Raw genomic sequence first — 25499 nt, 5'->3', positions numbered from 1 at the left:
AAAGAATAGACCAGCTATTACTTTCCTTGTGGCAGGGCTCATAGCTACCACAAAGTGAAAGGAAATGATGAACATTCATCAGCATTCTTTTGGGAATGGAAGTAAACAGAAAAGTTCTGGTAATGATGCTACACTTCCTATGTGCCAACAACCAGAAAATAATTACAATAATTGAATGCATCGTGTAATGTTCTTTCTATGGTTTTGATTACAACTGTGCTAATTGTGAAGATTTCAGTTTAGCAAATATAATCTAAAATGTAAATGAAAGGTGGAATGGGAAGGTTGTTTAATTTGTAGTTAGCTTTAAAGTAAAAGCAGTAATCTTTGTCCAAATGTATACTGGGGGGAAACAGTCAAGGGGAATAAAGCAGTGGCAATATTTATATTACCTTGAACCATGAGTATGGGCTCTTTTCCACCACCATGTGCCAGCATTTCTCTGCGATAATGGTCACCCATTGCTCTGAAGGAAGAGATGGTATTATTATTTACAGCCACCTGCAATCACAACCGTTCAGATTCCCATCACACCTGTCTCAAGGTGCCTTGCTAAACTGACATGGATAAAGATATAACAAAGTCTGGCCCCTTGAACTTGCATGCCTGTTCTAGAAAGGTGTTCTATAAATAAAGTTATACGAGTGCACATTAATCTTGATGGACTGGAAATGTAACCATAAGATGACAGACTCCTCCACTTTTTGGCACTCTTTTACAACCTACCTACCTCAGAAAGGGTGACATTTTTGTTAAGAGGATTTACAAAATAATAAGATACTCCAGCTTTGAATGTCCATATTTCATTATAAACTCCTATTCTACACCAAAATAGGGAGTAGTAGGGCAGTCCCAACATAACAGTCATGTGGAATTGGTTTAAACCCATTTGATGTTGTTTCTGGACAGGAAATTCTCTATGTGACATCAATGAGTTAATAGCATTAAAAACTGATGACTGACACATACACCATTACATGGGAACTGCACTTCTGTAAGCAGATAGGCATCCAGGCAGGTGCAAGTCCCCATGTTAATGCAAGGATAATGCCACGGAATTTCAATCTGACTCCAGTCTGGAAAAAACAGAAGCAGCCACAGATCCTTCATCTCAGTTATCATAGTAGCAAAAGGGGGGCCCTGTTGGAGGAATCTACTCATGAAATGCACAGTGATGAGCTTATATGGAATGAGCTATGCTTATAATAAGTTTCCTTGTGATTAGAAGTGGAAGAAGGCTTTGTATCCTCCACATTTCTGAAGGTTCACACACTATATTGGTTTTGTATGACATTAACAGCTGACCACAATGGAACATTTCAGCACTTAACAGCTTTTGTGGCCATGCCAGTGCAGTGATGGGCAACTATGAAGAAGCACAGGAGGCCTGTTATGATAGCAACTGGTCACACATATTTTATACACACATACAAACACCTACACCATGCTAACAGAAGCCATTATGCAATACTCTTTTTAAATAATCAATAGTTCTGAAAAAATGGTAATAAGAGAGCAAATGTCCTTTCTGGACACTGATAATACTGTACTCCATTACAATTCACAATCCCCATCACTTTATACTCTGCATACTTCAAAATGAAAATAGATAGAACATTTTGTTTCTATTTAATGTAAACAAAATGTGGGAGGAAAACAAAGATAATGAGACTGTTTCAAACTGCTAAATAGTTACATCCCTGTAAATACCACATGTCTGATGTTTCATATGTGTGCATGCATACATAGGTGAAACTTCAGGCTTCTTCTTTTCACAATCCCTATGTGCTCATACATCCAGACACTTGGGTGTAGAGAAAAAAGTAAATTTGTAGATTTAAAATATGAACCAAAAATGTTTATTGTTTTTCTTGTAATTTACTCCTACATATGAGAACAAGAAAGAAACTAGGAAAAGTAACTTTGTTTGTATTTGTACCTGTTGAATGGATCCTGCACAAAACACTTTTTCCATACCATGGAGGCCACAGCCCTAGACATGAGGTAGGAGTAATATTTGGCACCATAACCCACAAGATGGCTGAATTTGAGTTGCCAGGCCTGTATGTGGGGAAAGGAAAAAAAAGAAGGAATCATTAGGATGTCTGTTTGGAAACTAAATGGTTTATAAAGATGGTAGATTTGGAGACTAGACAAAACGGAGGAGAAATCCAGTTTTTCCCAGAGAATAAACATTGCAAAAAGTACTGGAGAACCAATATGAAAATCCAGGTGTATTTCAATGTATCCACAATGTTTCTTTTGGAGGATTAAAGGAAAAACACAGCTTACATCTAACAAGTGCCACTGTGTTTTATTTTCCATATAGTTACACACAATGTCACACCTGGAAAAGGTAAGCCTGCAACCATCTGCCAAAATCAAAACAAACCAAAATCCAGCAGCAGAGTCATGTCCTTGCTACTCTTAAAAGAACACCTTCCCACCTGTCAAAATACAAGCTTAGAGGTAGATGAGATGCATAATATATTGTTCTCCATTGGTTTGTTTATGTATTTATAACAGATTATTATCACCAGAAATTCTACTGCTACTTGTCCATAAACTGTCAGGGTTTTATGATTCATCCTTTGATTTTTCTTCTAACTACTGCTATTAAATAGCACTGGATAGTGCTACTAAAGTTAATAATACCTCTCCGCGATAAGAGGGATGTGATTTCATAGAATGAGTCCAGCTGAAAGACCCAGTGGATTGTCCAATTTTCCATTCAATCCAAAATGGAAACAATGAAATTGGCATCCTAAATACTGCACAAGTTGTGGTATACTCTGACTTCCCTAATAAGGAAGAGAGACTGGAGTGCATTTACAGAGTTTACTGGTAGAAATTACTACTGGGTTTTCTTTTTATGTAAACCCAAAACACCAAAACCAAATATGTTGGCTACAGAGAGCATTTCAGATGTTTGTTTTCAGTACATTATAGCAAATTAATCTGAATTGGAATTTGTCATAGAACATGGTCCTATGTGCATATGTATTTTCTGCATCACCTATATATTCGTGTGCCATGTCAAATCATGTGGTTCATGACTATTTTCTATGCCTTGGCTCAGTGTTAAAATCAAAATGGTGACTGTAGTCAATAAATTAGAAGAAGACTAAAACTTGGAAGGAAGCTATGAAGGACAAGTCTACCAAAACACTGGTTAGAGGCTATTTTAAGGCCTATTCTGTGGTGATGGCATATAACTAGAGTCTCTCCTCCTTTTTACCACCACAGTATTCTTTCTTCATCCTAGATTTTCTTTTCTACCAGTGCGGTGTCCTTTCTAGTCTTGGTTCAGGCATTAAAGGATAATACATTTCTTTAGTCTTTATATGACTGAAATAATTTTAAATTTGTACATTAAAAACTAATATTTAACATTTACATATTCTTAGTAAGTATTTTTAGTAAATATATTTTCCATCATGGGAAGAAAGCAGGGTACAAATTCAATAAATAAATACAAAATTCATGCATTTGTGGTCTGAAATTGAATTCAGCAGACACATAAACTATTAAATGTTATCCTGTGTTGGCAGATATAGTTCATGTACATGGGTGAGGAGAAAATGAATATGTAAACAGCAATGGTATTTCCGTTTCTTTTTTCCAAATATCACCTTAAAGCCAGAATCTCAAATATACTTACTCTGAAGTAATTTAACTGATATCAACAAAATCTGTTTCCAACAAATATATTTAAAATTTAGTCTTGTTTCCTTGGACAGATTTTTGAACCACGTCATACTAAGAAATAATAAAATGATAAACCTGATACCTTTATCCCTTGTCTTTTAGCAATGATATCCTACACTCCAAAGGTAGCTCTAATTATTCTGCAAAAACATTTTGGGTTGAATCTCAAAGAGTCCACACCATATCAGAAACCTTTATAAAGTTTATGAATCAATCTACTTGAATGTAGGATTATATATTTACACATCCTACCAGCAATAAAATATAACTTTAAGGAAAGTGAGAATATCTTGCTAATACATCAATACCGAGGTGAAGATTACTAACCAACTAATAACTATGAGTTCACAAAGAATGAATTCCAGGGGAACAAAGCTATGTAACAATAAAATTCCACAGTAAATTAAGAAGACTTCTTGAGGATATTAAATACTGTTTGCAGCAGTCACCTTTGAAATTGTGCTTCTCATGAACATTGCTAATTTGTACAGGCACTTAGTTTTCAGTTTAATCTGATCTCTGTCACTGAATGAGCTCATACTGTATTTCTAACAATTAAAATAAGCCTCTCATGTTTCCAATTTCCCTCTGGAACCCTCCCCCCTGGGGCTTCATACACAAATATGTACAACATATATCTTACTGAAGGTCATGCTTCTAAGTTGCAAGCAAGTTGAAGTCTTCTGCTACATTATCTGCTTCTCTAAAGTATGTAATAAGACCTGAAAAGGCTGTTAAGAAAACATTCCAGGAGTTTATTAAATAGTGGCGTGTTCTATAGCATAGCCCAGGGGTTATGATAACATGCCATCTGTAGGTCATGTTCCTGCCTGTTTTTTCATATAGTGTAACTGACAGAAATGAAGTTGCCTGAATGATCTATACAATTAATAGTTAAAGATGCCTGTTCCTCATCAACATACCATCAACCCACCATGAATAATCTTGTCTGAAGGTTTTCCAAAAACCCATACATGATTTTTATTAGAAAGAATAAAAAGATGACTGCTTTCTTGTGGCCAAGAGTCTTAAATAAGACACACATTGGCTATATTCTAGGAATATAAAACAACATTTTAAGAGCATTACTACAATTCCCTACATTCTGTTTCGCACACAAAAAACTTTGATGTAGACTGTAGCCACATGCTATCTAAAGGGTTTACTTAGAACTTTAAAGCTGTTAACAGACTACATTAGTCTTTCTTGATAGAATTATTGAACAAAACGTTAGTGAGCACAAAGACAAATTCTGATCTGCCATGTGTTAAAGCAGTAAGATTTTAAAGGGGAAGCTTAGCTGCATTTAATAGTGACTGTAAAACTGACAATCTTGGGGTGTGCTGAAAGCACTTGCGTGAATGCTTTCAAGTGTCCCATCTATGTGAATGCTTGAGCCTATCTAGGAAGAATTCCCCTACCATCACCATTTCTGTTTGTCTTGCACAACAGGCTACATATGATTTCTTCTTGTTTATTATGTGATGATTTATTGAATGGAAGTACCCACTAATCCAGGAATAAAACAGAATAATTTGGGGAGGAATCTCAAATTGGCAGCACATGTGATTTTAACAACAACAACAGCAATTATTATTATTATTTCTTACCCGCTGCTCCCCATGGATCAAGGTAGAAAACAACAACAATTAGCAGACACACCATACCAAGATATATACATATTAAAATAATTCACATTTAAAATTCACAAATTTAAAAATCATCTGGGTAAGCCTTCTAGAAGAGACTGGTCTTTAATGCTGTTTTGAATTCAGACAGTATATTCAGCTGTCAAATCTCATCTGGAAGGTCATTCCACAGTCTAGGGACAATAGACAATAATAGACCAATATTTTATCAATAATTTTTTAAAGAATATGCAGTAGAACAAATAAGATTAAGACAGAATGAGCAACGTGTGCGGGGAGGCCCATGCAGACAGCTGCCGAGGAGCAGAAATGGAGAGCTCCAAATCTTCCCGGGATATCTGGAACAACAACTAAGTTTGTTTTACTCTATGTCACCATTGTTATACCCCAGTTCTGATGTGGAACAAGCCAGATATTGTCCGGACTGCCTGCACCAAAACCAGGTGTGAGTTGTGTGTCCTCCAAACAGGATGACACTAGAATAGGGGGGGAACAGGCATTTTGGCACATGCAGACAAAGCTTTAGTCTGTCAAGCAGAATAATACAGATTATTTTCAATGAAATGAAATATGTTAACACTTTTAAGTGGAAGCAAATAGCACTCATTTTCCTGGAACTTTGAATGTGTTCAGAATAGTCCTCTAACTATTTAATACACCAGGAAAAAGAGAATCCATCACCAAACAGTAATAGTCATGGTTTCCTTTTCTCAAATTCTTTTTGTGGGATTGAGTACTTATATGTTTATGTTTGCTTAACACTATGGCAGACTAGAAGAGATAAAATAATTACCCTTGATTTGCTATCGCTGACTGGTTTCTTCTGTTTTATTGTTTTTTGCTTGCGCTTAATAAACTGATCAAACCTTGGATCAAACATTGATCCAAATGGACACTGAAGTCAGGAAATCAGAAGAAGACTGGGAATGGGAAGGGCAGTTATGAAGGAACTACATAAGATCATTAAGAGTAAAGACATACAACTGAACACTGATGTTAGAATAGTCTAATTAAGCCATTGTATTTCCCTTCACTATGTACGGATGTGAGAACTGGACAGTGAAGAAAGCAGACAAGAGGAAAATCAACTAATTTGAGATGTAGTACTGGAAAAGAGTGCCGAGGACACCATGGACAGCCAAATAAACAAGTAATTGGGTCCTTGAACAGATGAAGCTAGAAATTTCCTAGAAGCCAAGATTATCAAATTGAGGCCATCATACTATCATGAGAAGGCATGACTCATTAGAAAAGACAGTATGTTAGGAAAAGTGAAGGGCAGTAGAAAGAGAGGAAGACTGTACAGCAAATAGCATGAATCTACAAGACTTAATCAGAGCAGTGGAGGATAGGGAGACTTGGACATGTCTCATCTACAGTTACCATGAGTCAGGGATGCTTTGAGGGCAGTTAACAACAATAAATTGACAGAAACAATTTAGGTGCCTCAGTTTTGTCATTCCTTACAATTCAGGACCTTATAGCTCCTGTCATGGCCAGTCACAAGGAGGATTCGGAAGATGACGAGGAGGACCTGGTCCCTCAGATGCAGGGGGAACCTGAGGCTGAGCCAGGCCCTTGCTCTGCCCTGCCACGTCCCAGCTCTGCTCTCCCAGCTCTTGGACAGCTGGCTCAGCCAGGCCCTAGCCCGGTTGTATCACTTCCAGTGGACCCTGTGGCTCAGCAGCCCAGACTTTCCCTAGCAGAGGTTCCAGGCCTGGGAGACACAGAGGAGCAAGATACTGAGGTACCTACCTTCAGCCAAAGAAGGACTGAAAGGGCGTGCCTTTGGCGTTACCGAAGTTTAGCTGAGAAATGCTCATTAATCACCCAGCAGCTGCGATAAGGAGCTGGCCTGATATAAACAGCCGAGCCTCTTTGTAAGAGTCTATCTGCATTCCTTTGGTGAAAGCTGCTCTTTCTGACTCCCTCGGACTTTGTTGTCAGACTCCATGCTTCCTAGATCTCGGATAGACCTAGACCATACTTGTTGACCTATTCTCTGGCACTCTTGACCCTAGACTGTACTTGTAAAACTGCCCTTTGGAACCCTGGACCCTGGACTGGCTTTTGGTTTTGTTCTATCGGACACTGGACTGATATTGTGCTTTCGGAACTGTTTCTTTGATGCTGTAAAGCCTTGCTTTTGTTTACCTTTGCCTGGCACACTCTTACCAGCTGTCCGCTGGCAGCTTTCCCAAACAGCTCCATTTGAAACAAATTTTTAAAAATTAAAAATATATTTTGTAATTATCTGACTAAACTGTACTTTTTATAGATCAAATGATAATTTAAACCAAACTAAACCAGATAATTTTACAAATTGACTTTCAATCTGTAAAGAGAAGCAAAATTTTCCAAAAATTTGTCTCCTCCCCCAAAAAAGTAAACATCGTTTTTTCCCATGGCTTCAAAATTTCCAGAAATTTTACTTCTCTATAAGTAAGAGCAGTCCCTAAAAGGAATACTTGCTACAATCTTTCACTAATTCATGCTCTTGCAAAATCATTCTGAAAGTACAAGGTTTATGTAGTCTAAACTCAAAGAATTCATATGTACTATGGTATAGAAGCAGGAATGAACAAGATGAATCATGCTAAAGATACATACATTAGGCAAGTAAACAAAGGTAAATGCTAAAAATGCAAGTTAAGGCACATGTAAATAAATAATAAAAGCTCAGATCGCTGGCAGAGAGCAATTCCTAGCCCCCAAAAGGAATTAGGTTAGCCCCTGACATTAAGTTAAACCTGTTCATTCTGTAAACTGCCTAAACCACTCTGTCTCAATGAATCTGACTCTCCTTCACTTTCCATGAAAGAAAAGTAAACTGCTAACTGGGCTTTGATTTGGAGATGTATTGTTTCTGATGTTATCAGTTGTGTGACTGCATAGGCAAATAATTAAAATCATGACAATAGCATCCTTAAATGATTGCAATATTTTTAATATACCACTGGTCATCTTATTTTGTATGAAATGCCAAAATTTTGCAATTAATTGGTCATCTTCTGGACAGAGTCTCCTACATAAGGAAAGCGTATGTTTAATAGAGTACATTCCCTTAATGATTTTATAACTTACAGCTGGTGTAGAATATTTTAAATATAGGAATTTTGCCTTATCCATACATGTCCTTCCTGATAGAAGGCAGGCAGCTGGATCCCTGGAACAGCTTATAAGTCATGATTAATCATATGGAGTCTCCAGATACAGATGCCTTTGAATAGGTGCCAGTTACTGGAGAGTAACAGCAGGGGAAGGCTCTTGCTTTCATGCACTGTTTATGACCTTTGCAAAAAACCATATGGGAAACAGGATATAACACTTTCTCCCAAGAACTGAGGTCTGTTGGAGAGGCTATCTTCTATGTCCCATACATAGGGGGAGCACAGTGTAGTACAGGATGAATGTCCCTTATCCGGAATTCTGAAATCTGAAATACTCCAAAATCCAAAATTGTCCACATGGATGACTGAGAATTTCATGTTTCAGGAATAAGAATAGCTTAGTGAGCTGCACGACTTTCTCTCACTGTCTCCTTGATCACCTTTTACAAAGAGAGGGAGGTATACTCTACTTGGAGTGAGAGAGAGTATACTCTGTATCTTATGGGCTTTCTTACCTCCATCTTAAATGCAAGTGAGAATCTGGAAGCACTTCTGCAGATGAAGTTAGGCAGGAGTCCTCTAAGTCTTAATGGTTTAGAAGGTATTTTGATTCCTACAATGATTTCTACTCCAGGGATTTGTGCCACACTGTCTTAGGGCATTTTCACTACATATATAACTCACTCATTGTAGACACTAAGGAGAGGGAGTAGGCTTGAATGCAGCACAACAGTCTGGACCCCACCACTTAGAAACATGGGAAATACTTAAATATCTTGTCAGAGCACTTCTTCCCTCATTAATACCTACGGTGGTAAGTGCTTAATATCTATGGTATTAAAATGTTCCTAAACCAGCCTTGGCTAAGGGAAAAATTAGATAATATGTCTTTCCCCCTTCCTTTAAAAAAGAAAAATGCATGAAAGAGAGATAGATGCCTTTTCCAGAAGCACTGTAAGAACTTGTCCACTGGGAGAGATAGTGTCTGATTTAACTAGAATGCCATACACAAACTGCAATGCAGTTATCCTGAGGTGATCTCAGAGAGGACAGAAATATCTCAGGAAATTGAAGGTCAAGATTCCCCTTTGATCTTGATTTTCAGAGTGACTAACTGGGGAAAGATTTTATCCGTGGCCAAAAGGAAAAGCAGTCCTCAGTAGTAGGCTTCGCTACAGGCTCAAGCGACATAAATCTTTTTATATATCCAAACAGTTTAAATGGCTAGACTGAAGACTTTTAAGCTCTGGTCTTTCTTTATGCTCTTCCATTTTTAAAGTCTATTTATAGTTTTCCCAATGTATTTCAAATCATTTTTTCTTAAATTTCCCCAAGTAAAAAATAAATCAGGAAGAAGTAACAGTGCAATCTTGTGCATTCAGAAGTGTTACATGAAGTTTACTCAAAGGTAACCATGTTTAGGACTTCAGACAAAAAAATACAAGAAGATATTCTGAAGTCAAGAGGAAAAAAGATAAAACAAAAACACCCCTGAGATTTTGAAAAGTGAGTCGCTAAAGGCTTCAATTTACAACATTTCTCTGTTTTTATTACCAAGTCATAAATAAACCCAACAAGACAAGGGATATAAATATGTTTGCAGTAGTTTATACTAGGAAAGAGGGAAGGAATTTAACATGCAATTAACCACTTAGGTGTTTCTGGAAAGATTCCATATGGTCTTTGAATTATATATATATTGTACATCATATCTGACAGAGCAATAGCACTCCTTCATATTAATAGAACTGAATTCAAAGATATAGTCGTGTTAGTCTGTGTCCCCATCTGTGGCACTTGTCTTCCTGTGGGTGAGTACCTGTTTGAGGTTTGGAGGCTGTCTGTAGGCGAGTAAAGATCTGCCACCAAGAGCCCTTGAAAGAGTGGCATTATTGTCCAGAATGGGTTGTAGTTCATTCTGGATAATAATGCCATTCTTTCAAGGGCTCTTGGTGGCAGATCTTTACTCGTCTACAGACAGCCTCCAAACCTCTAACAGGTACTCACTCATAGGAAGACACATGACACAGATAGAAACACAGGTGCTAAGCCTTGTCACAAACCAAGATGCCAATTCTGCTCACACATTTATCCAGGAAATGTCATCACAAGACCTAATGGCATTACTCACAATATTAGGGGGACCTTCACGTGCTCATACTCCAATGTGATTTATGTTATAGTATGTCATCAATGCCCATCAGCACTCTATACTGGGGAAACAGGCCAGTCCCTGCTCCAGAGTGTAAATGGACGTAAATCAGACATTAGGAATGGGAACACACAAAAACCAGTGTATCTCCCTGGGCATTCCATCTCAGACCTCAGAACAGCGGTCCTTGAACAAAAGAACTACAAAGGCAGATTGGAAATAGAAACAGCAGAATTTGAATTCATCCATAAACTATAGTCCCTCAGCAATGGATTGAAATGGGGCAATGGCTTCCTGGCTCACTACACACATTTCAGCACTATCCGACCCCATCCTCGGGGAGGGGGGGGCATCTTACACTTATGTATTCTCCCTACCTAAAGGGTAGTTTCCAAGGCCAAAGTGGTCTTGCCACCTCATTTCCATACCCAATAGCTATGTCTTTGTCCAAAAATGACCATAGTTAAAACTGTACTTGCTATTCTATTCACAAAGGATTTTGAATTTGAATTGACATTTTCACATTCCTATGGTGCATATGTGTGTGTGTGTGTGTGTGTGTGTGTGTGTGTGTGTGTGTGTGTCTGTCCTGGCTTCCACTCCACCACAAACAACTGATGGACTGAAAGATCTACGAAAGATCATGCTACCAACTTCTTTCTTTCAGTTAGTCTCAAAGATGCTACAAGATCTCTTTACATATTAATAGAACTGGTTAGTCACAACTAGCGTGTGCATCACTGCAATCCTATGCATATCTGTTCAGAAGTAAAGCCCATCTGAGGTCAAGAGAACTGACTTCTAGGTAAGCGTGGGTAGGATTACAGCTTAAACTTTATTTGTTTTGGGATTATTTTCTGTAGTCTTCCTGTTTAAATGGAAAAATGAAAGGCTTACAAAAAGCCAAGATTCATGTGCTGATTTCAGAGTACCAACTTTTGTTATGGTTTTGAAATCCATGTTGAGTTTATGAAACCACCCTTATAAAGCAAGCACCACAGCCTATTTACAGAAATTTCCACAAAGGGGTTTGTTACACATTCATTTAAGTTTCCCTTTCCTTTGCTCAGTCTCTTAAAATCTGATTTTATGGGGTACTTTAAGATGACACAGTTGAAAGCTAATCTAAGGGTATACAATATGAATAAACAAAAGGCTTTTCCACTTTAGCTGAAGCAGTTACAAGCATTCCAGAAATGTGATATGTTTTCAAGACTGACTCTAAATTCTGGTGTTTTTTTTTTTTTTAAAAAAATCCTGTGTTCATAAATTGAATGAAAGAGCCAAACTGACCACAACATGCATTTGATTTTAAAATGACCCTTTCTGCTTTCTATGTAACATTTACAACATCCAAACGTTCTGCATTACAGATGAAAAGAGCCTTAGCACTGATGGTCTATGTAGGCTAACAGTTATACTATTATGCCCATAAGTTGTTATAAACAAAGTAAACCACAAGTTTTGAAGTGATACTTAGGACTTTTTTAAAGCTTTATTCTATCAATTTGTCCAACTCTGTCCCCAGAAACCTCTAGGCAATGCAGCTGACCACCCTCCTCTTCTCTCTTCAAGTGTGGCTATATCACAAACTATATCAGAAACTCTGCTCAGTTTTTTAAAGACGCTTATCATTTGGCACAATGTAGTTCTACTTAAGTACTTCTAAACTTTCCATGGGTGTACAGAATGTGTTGCTCTTTAGACTGAGGCCAAAATATCTCAATAGGTTGTAAATCAGGGCTGGGGAACATGCAGCTCTCCATTTTTTGATGGACTACAGCTTCCAGAGATGCAGTCAGTGTGGTCAATGGCCAGATGATGACAGCTCTGGTCCAAAACTCCAGAGAGTTAATGACTCCTCTGCTGTAAACGTAGCAAGCTAGCTACATGTTGATGCCTGCAAGGTACTAAATACCTCACAACTCACCATGTATCTGCAATCCATCTAGGGATGCAAATCCTGTTCTACACCACTCAGGGACCTGAAGGACTAATACTAATACTAACCAAATAATCCGCTAACTGTCTTGGGGCTGGGGACTACTCACCAACGCAAATCTTTTAAGCGTGGCCATCATTCACCACACCACAGATGAAGATGAAGGAACAAAAAGATTTGTATATATTTGTGTCACTGCATAACCCTGTTCTCAACCATGGAAATGTCGTCGTCGTCATCATCATCATCATCATCACCACCACCACCACCATCATTTACTTATATCCCACCTTTTCCCCAATATAGGGACTCAAGGCAGCAAACTTAAAACTAATACAATACAATTTAAAAACAGCACAAAAATATTAAAATGTATAAATATAAAATTTAGAAAAACAATTAAATAATTTCAAAAGTTAAAACAGTTATGGATTAAAATGTCATGAGTTAAAATGCTAGACAAACCTTAAAATTTAAATAACACAACATTTAAAGTTGAGCCCTTGTTAATATGAGAAAGCCTGATGGCAGAAGAATGTCTTTATCTGCCGCTGAATGGAGAGCAGGGATGGAGCCATCCTGGCCTCTCTAGGGAGGGAGTTCCAGGGTCTGGGAGCAGCCACCAAGAAGGCCCTCTCACTTGTTCCCACCAAACGAGCTTGAGAGGGTGGTGGAACACAAAGAAGGACATCTCTGGATGATTAAAACACTCTAGTGGGCGCATAAAGGGAAATATGGTCCTTCAAATAACCAGGACCCAAGCTGTATAGGATTTTATAGATCAAAACCAGCACTTAGAATTGTGCCTGGAAATGGACTGGGAGCCAATGAAGCTGCTACAACAAGGGATTTGCTCTCTGTAGCAGCCCCGGTTAACAACCTGTCTGCAGTTCTTTGGGCCAGCTGAAGTTTCTGAGCATTTTTCAAAGGCAGCTCCATGCAGAGCACATTACAGAAATCAAAACTGGATATTACCAAGGTGTGTACCACCATAGCCTGATCTGACTAACTGCCACTTCATCTCCCAGAACCTTGACCACTGGCTATTTGGAGCGTCTGGGAATTCAAGTCCAACAACATTTGGAGCTTCCATGGTTGAGAACCGCTGCTCCACAGTGGCAAGAATATACCATTACCAGAAGCATGCACATTGGTGTGTTACGGTGTGTGTATATGATCATGTGTGGAAAGCAATATTCAAGAAGAAAAGAAAAAAGAGAATGAATTTGAAGCATCTGTTCTTCTCCATAGTCTGAACTGTTTTGCAAGGTTTTGACTTGTTCCTGTTTAGATTTACCTTTGTTTCTAAAGCAAAACATAGAACGAAAAAAAAAAACACAACAGAATGAAAAAAGCCCACCACTGTTCTGCTTGTGCAGCAAATAGAAATGCACACAAATAAAGTTTACTATAAAAATATATATGAAATACTGTAAAGGGTCTTTAGCTCTCAATGAAAGAAGAAGACTTTATTCATATTAATATGAAAGGACACTGATTCTTTTTCCTTTTCCTGTAAAAAAAATAATTTGCATTCAACTTGGTACTTACAGTATTAGGAACATATGGCAATCCATAAAATTTCTCTTGCATTTCTTTTAAAATATCTGTGGTTGTCTTCTCTAAAGGATGTTTCCCATGGTATATTTGGTCCAAAACAGCATAAAAGACCTAGACAGATAATATACGTTAAACTTGACTGTTGCTCAGGCTTGCTATTTAGCATGTGGTTAACCAATCCACACATGCAAAATATTTTTTTTTTTAAAAAAAAGATTAAAGTACATGCATTTCCTTGCTTTTATTTGAGAAATAAATGCAAAGCATCATATGGAATTATTTTGCTGACAAATAACAGTATTCGCATTGTATATATGAAGCATAGTTTTTCAAAATGAAACTTGTATTTTAATAGATCTCTTAGCCTGATTCTAAAAAGATGCCATGTTGCATAAGCTGTGTGTATAAATGTGTCAGTTATAAAAGGATCCTCCTGCTTCCTCACAACTCTTAGGATCCTCAGCTCTGTGCAGATGATACTTACACAGTCACATGATCAGATTCAAAGCTTCCATTTCTTGCAGTTGTGTAAAATACTATGCAAGGATATGCAACTTGTGTTTTTTTCCCCTCAGATTTTTCAGATGACTTTAAGTATTCTTTTAAAGTGTACTGCAAACAGCTTGAAGGTACGTGGGGCCAGTATTCAATGGTGCCATTGCTAATAATGTTGGATTCAAACACATCTAGTTTTGGATTATATGCAACGAGAGTAATCTACAAGTAGTAGCATACACATCCCAAGGGACCACAAGGACAAATCTGCTACTGATTCTGTAACTGAACTAGGGTTTGCTAGTACACTCGTTTCCTCTATTAAAGTTATTCTGGATTTAGGCCACAAACTAAATGCATACAAACAAACAAACTTCAAACCAAACCAACTCTTTTTCAAGCAACTCTTAGAATGCTATCACTAAAATGCAAATGCTCAAGGATCTGGTTTTCTCCTCCAAATTGTCCAAATGTTGTAAGTGACTAAAACAGTGAAGAGTCTGGAAACCATGCCCTGTGAGGAACGATTTAGCAAGCTGGTGATGTTTAGCCATGAGAAGAGAGAGTTAAGAGGTGATATGATAGCCCTGTTTAAATATCTGAAGTGATGTATTTATTGAGGATGGAGCAAGCTTGTTTTCTGCTGCTCCAGAAAACAGGACCCCGAACAATGGATGCAAGCTACAGAATCACAGAATCGTAGAGTTGGAAGAGACCACAAGGGCCATCCAGTCCAAACCCCTGCCATGCAGGAAATCACAATCAAAGCATCCCCAACAAATGGCCATTCAGCCTCTGCTTGAAGACCTCTAAGGAAGGAGACTCCACTACACTCCGGGGGAGTGTGTTCCACTGTCAAACAGCCCTTACTGTCAGGAAGTTCCTCCTAATATTGAGGTGGAATCTCTTTTCCTGCAGTTTGCATCCATTGTTCCGTGTTCTAGTCTCTGGAGCAGCAGAAAACAAGCTTGCTCCCTCCTTCAAATATTTAAACAGGGCTATCATATCACCTCTTAACCTTCTTTTCTCCAGGCTAAACATCCCCAGCTCCCTAAGTCGTTCCTTGTAGGGCATGGTTTCCAGACCTTTCACCATTTTAGTCGCTCTCCTTTGGACATGCTCCAGTTTCTCAATGTCCTTTTTTAATTGTGGTGCCCAGAACTGGACACAATGGCCTGTTACAGACAGCCAAAATAAAGCTGCTTCGAGTCACAGTGGAGGTATGGTGTTTCAATGATGCATGCATCCTAAGAATCCAGAAGTCGCACCAAAGCCATGCTCCAGACTGGAGCATGGCTTTGGTGTGGCTTCTGGACTCTTAGGACGCATGCATCATTGAAACACCATACCTCCATTGTGACTCGAAGCAGCTTTATTTTGGCTGTCTGTAACAGGCCAATATTCCAGGTGGGGCCTGACCAGAGCAGAATACAGTGGCACTATGACTTCCCTTGATCTAGACACTATACTTCTATTGATGCAGCCTAAAATCGCATTGGCCTTGTTAGCTGCCGCGTCGCATTGTTGACTCATGTTCAACTTATGGTCTACTTGGACTCCTAGATCCCTTTTACACGTAGTTTCATTCAGCCAGGTGTCCTCCATCCTATATCTGTGCTTTTCGTTTTTCCGCCCTAAGTGTAGTACCTTACATTTCTCCGTGTTGAATTTCATTTTGTTAGCTATGGCCCAGTTTTCTAGTCTGTTCAGGTCATTTTGAATCTTGATCCTGTCCTCTGGGGTATTAGCTACTCCCCCTAATTTGGTGTCATCTGCAAATTTGGTAAGTATGCCCCCCAATTTTGTCCTCCAAGTCATTGATAAAGATGTTGAATAGCACTGGGCCCAGGACAGAGCCCTGTGGGACCCCACTGGTCACTTCTCTCCAGGATGAAAAGGAGCCATTGTTGGCTTCGGCCAGCCAACCAATTACAAATCCATGTAACAGTTGCCTTGTCTAGCCCACATTTTACAAGCTTGTTTGTAAGAATATCATGGGGAACTTTGTCAAAGGCCTTACTGAAATCAAGATATACTATATCCACAGCATTCCCTTCATCTAACAAGCTGGTAATTTTATCAAAAAAAGAGATTAGGTTTATCTGGCATGACTGCTTTCTCTGAAGCCCATGTTGACTTTTTGTGATTATGGAATTGCTTTCTAGATGTTCACAGACTCTTTGTTTAATTATCTGCTCTAGAATCTTTCCTGGTATCGATGTCAGACTAACTAGACATAATTGTTGGGATCCTCTTTTTTCCCTTTTTTGAAGATGGGGACAACGTTTGCCCTCCTCCAGTCTGCTGGCACTTCTCCTGTTCTCCAGGACTTCTCAAAGATTATTGCCAATGGCTCCGATATTACATTTGCCAGTTCTTTTAATACTCTTGGAAATACAGGAAAAGAGATTCCACCTCAACATTAGGAGGAACTTCCTGACAGTAAGGGCTGTTCAATAGTGGAACAAACTCCCTCGGAGTGTGGTGGAGTCTCCCTCCTTGGAGGTCTTTAAGCAGAGGCTGGATGGCAATCTGTTGGGGATGCTTTGATTGAGATTTTCCTGCATGGCAGAATGGGGTTGGGCTGGATGTCCCTTGTGGTCTCTTCCAACTCTATGATTATATGGGTTTAAAAACAAAATGCAGTGCTTTTTCTAAAGAGAGGAACTGTATGTTACATACTTGAAGGTCCCATGAGTTTCTCTCTCCCAATGAAATCTGCATAATTTTAAAATGCTTAACGTTGACTCAATTGTACCCAGATATTCACATGTTTTAAGAATGCCATTTCTTGGTTCAAGGAACCCCCAATTATTTGCCCTGTGCTCTGTGGAACTTGGCAGAGAACATTATAGCATGACCTTAGTAGGACAAGCCACCCACGACTTCTTGGTCCTAATGTCTGGAAGGCCATAAAATCAAATACTTTCATCATGCTAAGAAAAACAAGATACTATTTCAGGCATGCGGAATCTGAGAAAGAAGCTGGATACTAAAAAAGTAGAAGGCCTGCTGAGAGTCTTGGGGCGGAAAGCTAAATTACTAAGAAGCTCCACAACTGTTACAGATATATCAGTAGTTTTGCTCTGAGGCAATGTCACTGTAGGTTTTGATGGGCCCAAAGTTAATTATCTCAGATTCCAAAAGTGGAGGAGTCATATTTTAGAGTGACTTTTCCTTGTTAAAATAAAAGTTCCTGCATATTTAAAAAATAGCCCAAAAGGAGTGGAGCAAACTGTATGTTTAGTCTGCTCAGTCCTCCATTCTCCAGGAGGAAAACGGAGGACTGAGCAAGGGAGGCTCCTTTAACATCCTGCCCCCTCCTCCAGCTCCGGACCAACTCAGGGTGGGTGTTGGCCCATAAAGCCTCAGGCGATACTAAGAAGAACATTATCTTGTTGCTAATTTTTAGTCTCCCCCCTTTTCAAGGTGTTAGATTGTAACTGCGGAATGGCCTGCCGGACGAGATCCATCATATTACCACCCTAAATAGCTTTTTAAAAGCTATAAAGACTGATCTCTTTCGGCAGGCCTTTCCTGAACAGTCCCCTGGCCATCCGAAGGAGAATCAAATGCTGACCTCTGACTTCACCACAGTTTATTGAATTGTTTTTAAAGTATGTTTTAAATTTCACATTGATTAATTGTATTTTAAGGGGGGGGGGTTGGGGCTTGTTACTGTATATTTTAACCTTGTAAGCCGCCCCGATTGCATTGTGTAGAGGTGGGATATAAATAAATTTTATTGTTGTTGTTGTTGTTATTTTACTGTAATTTCTTGACTGTAGTGTTGTAACTTGTGCTGTATTTCCTTTATTATTTCATTGTTTATTGGCATCTGCTTGTTATTTTTTGGAATGAGGGGTTGGAAATGGGGATTTCTTTTGATAATTATTGATCTGAGTGTAATCATCTGTGTTAGGATTTTGTCATTATTGAATTGTTATGATATTATTATTATTATTATTATTATTATTATTATGTTTTTGTTATGTATTGCTATGTTACATTTGTTTATTATTTTATGTTTATTGTTATTCTTTATTGCTATTGCTTTGTATTTCCCTACTGTTGTAAGCCGCCCGGATTCCCAGTGATTGGGCGGGATAGAAATAATTCCTATTATTATTATTATTATTATTATTATTATTATGAAGAAGTGGGGTTTTAAAATGAATCTCCTTCTCTGAAACAATCTGGTCTAGAAAAGATTCTCTGATCTAAAAAGAAGAGATGAGTATTCCTCATCCGGAATTACACATATTCCCAGTCCGAATGTGGCTTTGGAGTCAACTGAAGGGGAAAGAACTAAAAATTTAAAGGTATAATTATCTAAGCCTTGATATCCTGCTGTGGTTTGGAAGAGATAGACATTTTACCACAATTATGTTTCAGACTGTCCTTGTACTTTGTGGAATGAGGTGGATGACCTAGGCATAACACTGAATTACCCTGCAATTTCCATTGAAAGCTTGCTGCTGAAGACACTGCTATCACTGCCAGCAGAGTGAAAGTGACTCTGCCATTATGGTTCTTGATGTCATGACACAGATGGGCTAAGTATCTTCCACAACAGTATGTTTTAAAAGCAGCAAATCCAAAGCAAGCTGTATGCAGGGTCAGATATGAGCCTGACTGTTCACATAGCAACAGCATGAATAGAGGCATTCTATGAGTTTGTTCCTTGATTGGAATGTCTCCAAAAGTGGAAACTAGTAAACATTTGGGAGGTGATATAAATCCTTTTTCTGTGAGCTAGCATTTACTTGCTGTATTTTGTTTATCACATTTTCTAGTTTAAATACAGAATACAGTACTATATACAATTTCATATGACACTCAACACAAGTAATTTAAAAAAAAAAGTCAGGGAGATAAGGGCCAGTCTTGTGATCATCATCCACATAATTTATCTGAGCATTACTGCCTACAATAACTTCCAATCCTATTGATTAGGCTTCATTGGGCAAGCATTAAAATGACTTGAACGTGAACTAAGAGTGAACAAGAAGATGCATTTAAGGTTAATGGAATTAGCATAAATAACATAAAATCCCCCCCCCCCCACCAGGATTTCTGGAGGTATTCTATTATATTACTCCAATCTTGTCAAAAAGTTATTAGGCATTTTAAACAAGTGAAAAGGGAAGCTGCAAATTGACTTATCCATCCGGTCATTAACACTTAATTATTTACTGAGCACCACTGACAGACTCTTCAAAAAAGGTCAATAGTTTAAAAGCTATTTTAATCATTTGAGAGGCATAAACAGAAACAAGTAAGAAGAGAACATATAGTAGGCCCCTTGGTATCTGCTGGGGTTTGGTTCCAGGACCTCATGTGGATACCAAAATTCGTGGATGCTCAAGTCCCATTATATACAATGGTACAATAAAATAGTGTTGCTTACCAGGTATATAAAATGGCAAAATCGAGGTTTGCTTTTTGGATTATTAAAAATATTTTCAAGCCATTGGATGGTTGGATATGTGGATACAGAATCTTGGAGACCGAGGGCCAACTGTATACTTAAAGTCTTATTAGCTATTCCAGATTAACAAGAATCTCCTATGAATCAAAAAGTATGTGGGAGGTGTGTGTGCTTATTATGATGAAGGCTATATTCCTGTCTAAAATGGAATCAATTATCATTTAAAATGTCCAAGTGCATTTCCTCTTTCAAGTTACTTAGATCTGGGTTTAATTTTAAAAAATCCATGAACAGGTTTAAATTGTAATTTGCCAATATATATTCATTTATTATAGATTCAGGCTGACTTTTGTCCTTATCTGTGTCTTTACATCTAAAATGCAAACATTTCTGAAGGATTACATTGCTACTTTTTGCATGATTAGTTTCTGAAAAACTGATGACAGGTTAGTAAACCTTTCAAGTTCATTGCCAGAAAGTAAACTGGCCCTGCTTGCTCTCTCTCTGGATGTTTATGTTCCAGACTGGTGGTTTCCCAGAGATCTGCTTAAAATGGTAACACTGTTCATACTTAACTAGGACTGAGTCTGCATCTGCACTGCAAAATTAATGCAGTTTTACACCACTTTAACTGCCATGGCTCAATGCTATGGAATTCTAGGATTTGTAGTTTTATGAGTTATTTAGCCTTTCCTATTAGAGAGCTCTGATGCCACAAACATCAAATGCCAGGATTCCAATGGATGGAGCCATGACAGTTAAAGCAGTGTCAAACTACATTAATTATGCAGTGTGGCAGCAGCCTAAGTCTATCTGAATTCAGAAAGATTTGTTTCAACACCTTTCGACTTTGATAAGGCCCCACACCTATTGGCCTCAGCCCTGATCTAACTGTTACAAACAAAATATCTACACCATTATTTCCCAAACTATGGTCCTTTGGATATTTTGGACTGCATCTCCCAGATGTCCCAGCCAGTACAATTGATACTCAGGAATTCTGGGAGTTGATGTCCAAAACATCTTGAGGACCAATGGCTGAGAAACACTGATCTAGATACAGAATTTATCATAAGTAACTGGAAACATACTTTTGATCATTTCAACTGTACACCAAATCTAGAAAGCAAAGATCAATGCAGATGTAATGCTGGCTCATTTTTGCACACCAATAAGAAAAATGGGAAACAGTGTAAAAATATGCACTATGCCTTCTCACCATGCCTTAACTGCAGTTCAAGCAAATGTTGACATTAACTTCAACCCTAATTAATGTTAACTAGGTTTCCTCTTCAACCAGGATCAGAAACCAAGTACAAACAGCAAATTGAACCTAATTAGCACTGACCTGGGTAGCAAGTCTGTTCTTAGCCGGAGAAGGAAATTAAGTGGGGGGGGGGGGGGTGCATAGGAGTGAAAATGTACTTCTGAAATTAGTTACCATTCTTAATTGCATTTCAGAAAAAATCAGAATTAGGTGTACATCAGCCCAGAGAAAGATAATAAATTTCTTCTAAAGAATTTTTTAGGCACTGGAAACCTTTTCCTAAAATTAAGGCTAGCTTTTTATTGTTAAACGTTAAGTAAAGATCTGCTTTTATTTGCAGCTCTATCTGTTTTCTAAATTGCCTCACAGTCCCAAGAGCTGGGATGGATCAGATTAAGAATTTTAAGTAAAGACATATGCAAAAAGGGTAATAACATAAAATCATAGATTTTGTAAGGTAAAATAATTTTAAAACTTAAAACAAACTGAATTCATTAAAATTCTACCTAGATTAATGAAGTAATCTTTTATGTTTAAAATTTTATACTCTACTAATGTAAACATTGTTACCACTTTACAGTAAAGTTAAATTCATATGGAACCAATCAACGTACCTGTAGCTGCATATCAGCAGCAGCACAAACCTTTTTAGATTCACAGAGTCTTGACACCATGTTTTTGGGCAGTGGCTTCAGTAAAAAAAAGGAAGACAAAAACTGTAAATGTTTTAAACAATTTTTACACATAACAACTGAAGAAACATAACTGAAATCATGTGAAAATCAAAGTGCTGTGGGAGATCTTCACTCCAGACTCCCATCTTTTCCATCATCTGAATTGCTTTATGAAAAGGCACCCAACTGTGCTCTGTCTTGCTATCCTACCTCTCAGAAAGGAAAAGACTGGTGCAAGTGGAAATACAGGCAACTGCTTTTTTAGGACAAGGTAAGGAAGTAGCATATGATAGGACATACAAAATCACTTCTTCCTTGAAGGAAAAAAGCTGTTCCCTTTTATTCTGCTTTTAAAGTACTTGGGGTGGTGGTGATAAGAGCAGAAAGAACAGGACACAAGGGTCACTCTTTACTGTAGATGACAGTCAGTTCAGAGGAAAGCCCTGCTTTCTGACTCAAAAAAACACACTCTACAGGTTGTTGCCCCAATGGAAAAAACATCTAGGGGTAATTATTTGCATGATTCTATGACATCTAGTTATCTCCTCCTTTATCATGGGAATTTCCCTGCCCACATGCCATGTAAGAGTAAGTTTTACTTATGGCATGGTGGGAAGTTAATGTGGACTCCTATTTACAGTGGCAGTCCTGTGTTTCTTACAATGTACATGTTTGCCCTGAGTGTTGGAGACACTTCCAAAATATTTTACAGCTTCTTTAGCTTTTAAAATGGAACACAGATGTCTGGAATATATAAAGAACTCTTCTATCATGTCCTAAACTTTACAGTTGAAGCTTTTAAAAATTGTTTTAGCAAAATCTGACCATACACCAACATGTTCAAGTTCTGCACCAATTATGATATCTAGAAAAACTATTCTGATGTTAATAGAACAAAAGCAGTTGTATAAACATTACTGAAAGCTAAGTAAAATGTTACTCACTGTAACATAGAAACTGGAAGTGAAAAATGGGTAAGAGGTACTCCTAAATTGAAAGAATCCTTCACATACTCATTAGCCAAGCAAGATCTATAATTTTCCCATCCAGAAAATATCAGTAGTTTTCATAACTTAGGAATGTTCTGTGTGCAAAGTTGTAATTTCCCACAACAACCCCCCCACCCCCCATTACAGTAAAATTACTATTCTGGGACTCAGCCCCAGATATGGGCCCTCAAAGGAAAAAAAATCTAACCAGAAGAACAGACCTCTCCACAAAATTTAATGAATATAAATGTATAACATGAAAAGACCAGACATAAACAATAGACCACACACAGGCCTAATCGGCACAGAGATAAAAGCAAGACAGGTGAACCAAATGCTTTCCTCTTTTTACCTCTTCTAATGAAAGAAATGTACAAGTTTAAAAAATAACATACTCTCTCAAGCTGGTAATTACTACTTTCCCAGTTAATCTTTTATTCCTCTTGGCTCAGCAGCTGTCACCGTAATGGTCCAGGTGGCACATCTTACTTAAAAGGAGAGGATGAGTTCGAGCATCCAAGCGGCTCAAAGAACACTACTGTATTTCATCTTGCTTTGGCCTGTAGCTTAATTCACATGCCAATATAATTAATCTGCATACATAGCACATAGGCAGAACTTGAGGCAAGAGAAATAGGGTCATAGGTTTGATGTCATCCCCAATTCTCCAGGCCCTCCCCCCCAAAAAACCTTTGTTGTATATATGTCATGTATATCTAGTAATTTTAGTAAAAAAAATTGGCCCAAAAATGTGGGTTGACTTATCCACAGGTCAATGTAAGTATTGTATGTTATCTCTTAACAAAAAAAGGAACTGGCCTTTTCTCTGAGAAGAGCATCAAGAGGTGAGAGCTTAGTTCATCTTGGATTGAATCTAAACAAAGCAACGACCCCACTCTACGCTCTCCACTATTGAACTGCTACTGACCTTTTTGACAAATGTCGGGCAGAAAAATATCAGTGGTGAGGCTTCATTTATATACCACTTCATACCGCACTAAGCAGTCTCTAAGCGGGTTGCAACTATAAGCTAATTGCCCCCAACAAGGTGGGTACTCATTTAGCAACCTTGGAAGGATGCTAGCCTAGTCAACCCTGAGCCCTTGGCTGAGATAGAACTCACAACTTTCAGGTTTGTGAGAGAGTGGCTGCAGTACCTGCATTTAACCACTGTACCACCAGGGCCAGTGGTGGCAGCTCTTTGGTGCTTCTCCTCAAAGGGGCGCAGAGAGGAATTGGGATTTGTAGGGTATGAATAAGCTTTTCTGGGTTATAATCAAGCAAAGTTATCACATTAAAGTTAGGCTCAATTTTCTTTTCTTTTTTTTTTTTCATTTATTATTCATTTATTATTTATTTAAAATAGCATGATTTTCCTTTTAGAGCAAATGCTGTTCTACAGCAGTTCCCATAGATAGATAGATAGATAGATAGATAGACAGACAGACAGACAGACAGACAGAGATGGTTTTATATTTTTAACTTAGTATTTTTAATGATTTTATATTTTAACATGTTACATTAATGTTATGCTTTAAATTCCATTTTTCAAACTATATTTTGAAATATCTTTTGTGAGCTACCTTGGGTCCAATTGAGGAGAAAGGCAACATATAAATAAATAAATGGCAATTATGTATAAGAGAGTCATTATCACGAAACAGGATATTCATAGAAATGAACCAAAGCCATAAAAACAATAGTGCAGGTTTATTTTTATATATTTATTGTTTTTATGTACAGTGCTGTGCAAATCTACAGTGCTATATAAATAATAATAATAATAATAATAATAATAATAATAATAACAACTAGCCAGAAGACTTTAAAATATAATTTAAAAATTTGCTATAAATGAGTGTTGCAATGGAAATACATTTTAAAAAATAATAATAATAAGTGTGAACTGATCTTGCATATGTGGTGCTTCTCAGGTGTATTACATGCAAAGCATTGCAGTCATACAGTCAGGAAATAGGTAACTATGGCTGCAATTCCACACAATTAGTTGAAAAGTGGGTCACATTTTCAGTGAACATGGCTAGGCTTGTTTCTAAGGATTCATTTTCACATGCTATGAAAACCATTAGATGGTCTTCATTCAAACACAACCCTACCAAAAATATGTACTGTTTTTGGGGAAAAGTGGTTAGGAGAAACTGACATATGCCACTTTAGAGAACAGGCTAAAAACAAAGCAAGTATATAAGGAAGGTTAGATGAAACATGAATTCTAACAGTCAAAATCAAGAATATCTGGAATTGCTGCAGGAAAACAGAGTTCCATTCAGTGATTTCAAAGCATACAAGTATGCTAGTGTAACAACACCAGAGTTATGCTACACAAGAGTTGTACTGGACTGCATCCCTGCACAGGCTATTATGCAACAGGGTACAATTATATTGTCCTATTAGGCTGTTTGCACAACCATTATTAGAATACCAGCCTTGTGTGATATGCTAGAAAGTGCATTTACATCAGCATGATTCACCATTAGGATTCTGGCCATAATTTACACAAT

At 37.9% G+C, this 25499-nt stretch overlaps 1 protein-coding gene across 2 annotated transcripts in view; it reads right to left on the bottom strand.

Moving 5' to 3' along the window:
• The window catches only part of MIPEP (mitochondrial intermediate peptidase), a 67557-nt gene that overhangs the window by 5117 nt on the left and 36941 nt on the right, over positions 1 to 25499 (bottom strand). For both annotated transcript variants that reach the window (XM_089512613.1, XM_089512614.1), the window contains exons 15-18: positions 21929 to 22003; positions 14113 to 14232; positions 1940 to 2061; positions 393 to 466 (exon numbers count right to left, since the gene is read on the bottom strand). In XM_089512613.1, the coding sequence (XP_089368739.1) occupies positions 393 to 466; positions 1940 to 2061; positions 14113 to 14232; positions 21929 to 22003 (391 nt within the window). The remainder of the gene's footprint in view (positions 1 to 392; positions 467 to 1939; positions 2062 to 14112; positions 14233 to 21928; positions 22004 to 25499) is intronic.

This window comes from Sceloporus occidentalis, unplaced genomic scaffold (assembly GCF_023333645.1).
Source record: "Sceloporus occidentalis isolate IW3139 unplaced genomic scaffold, rSceOcc1.0.p SCAF_2, whole genome shotgun sequence".
Lineage (NCBI taxonomy): Eukaryota > Metazoa > Chordata > Lepidosauria > Squamata > Phrynosomatidae > Sceloporus > Sceloporus occidentalis.
This window is presented reverse-complemented; position numbering and strand designations above follow the sequence as displayed.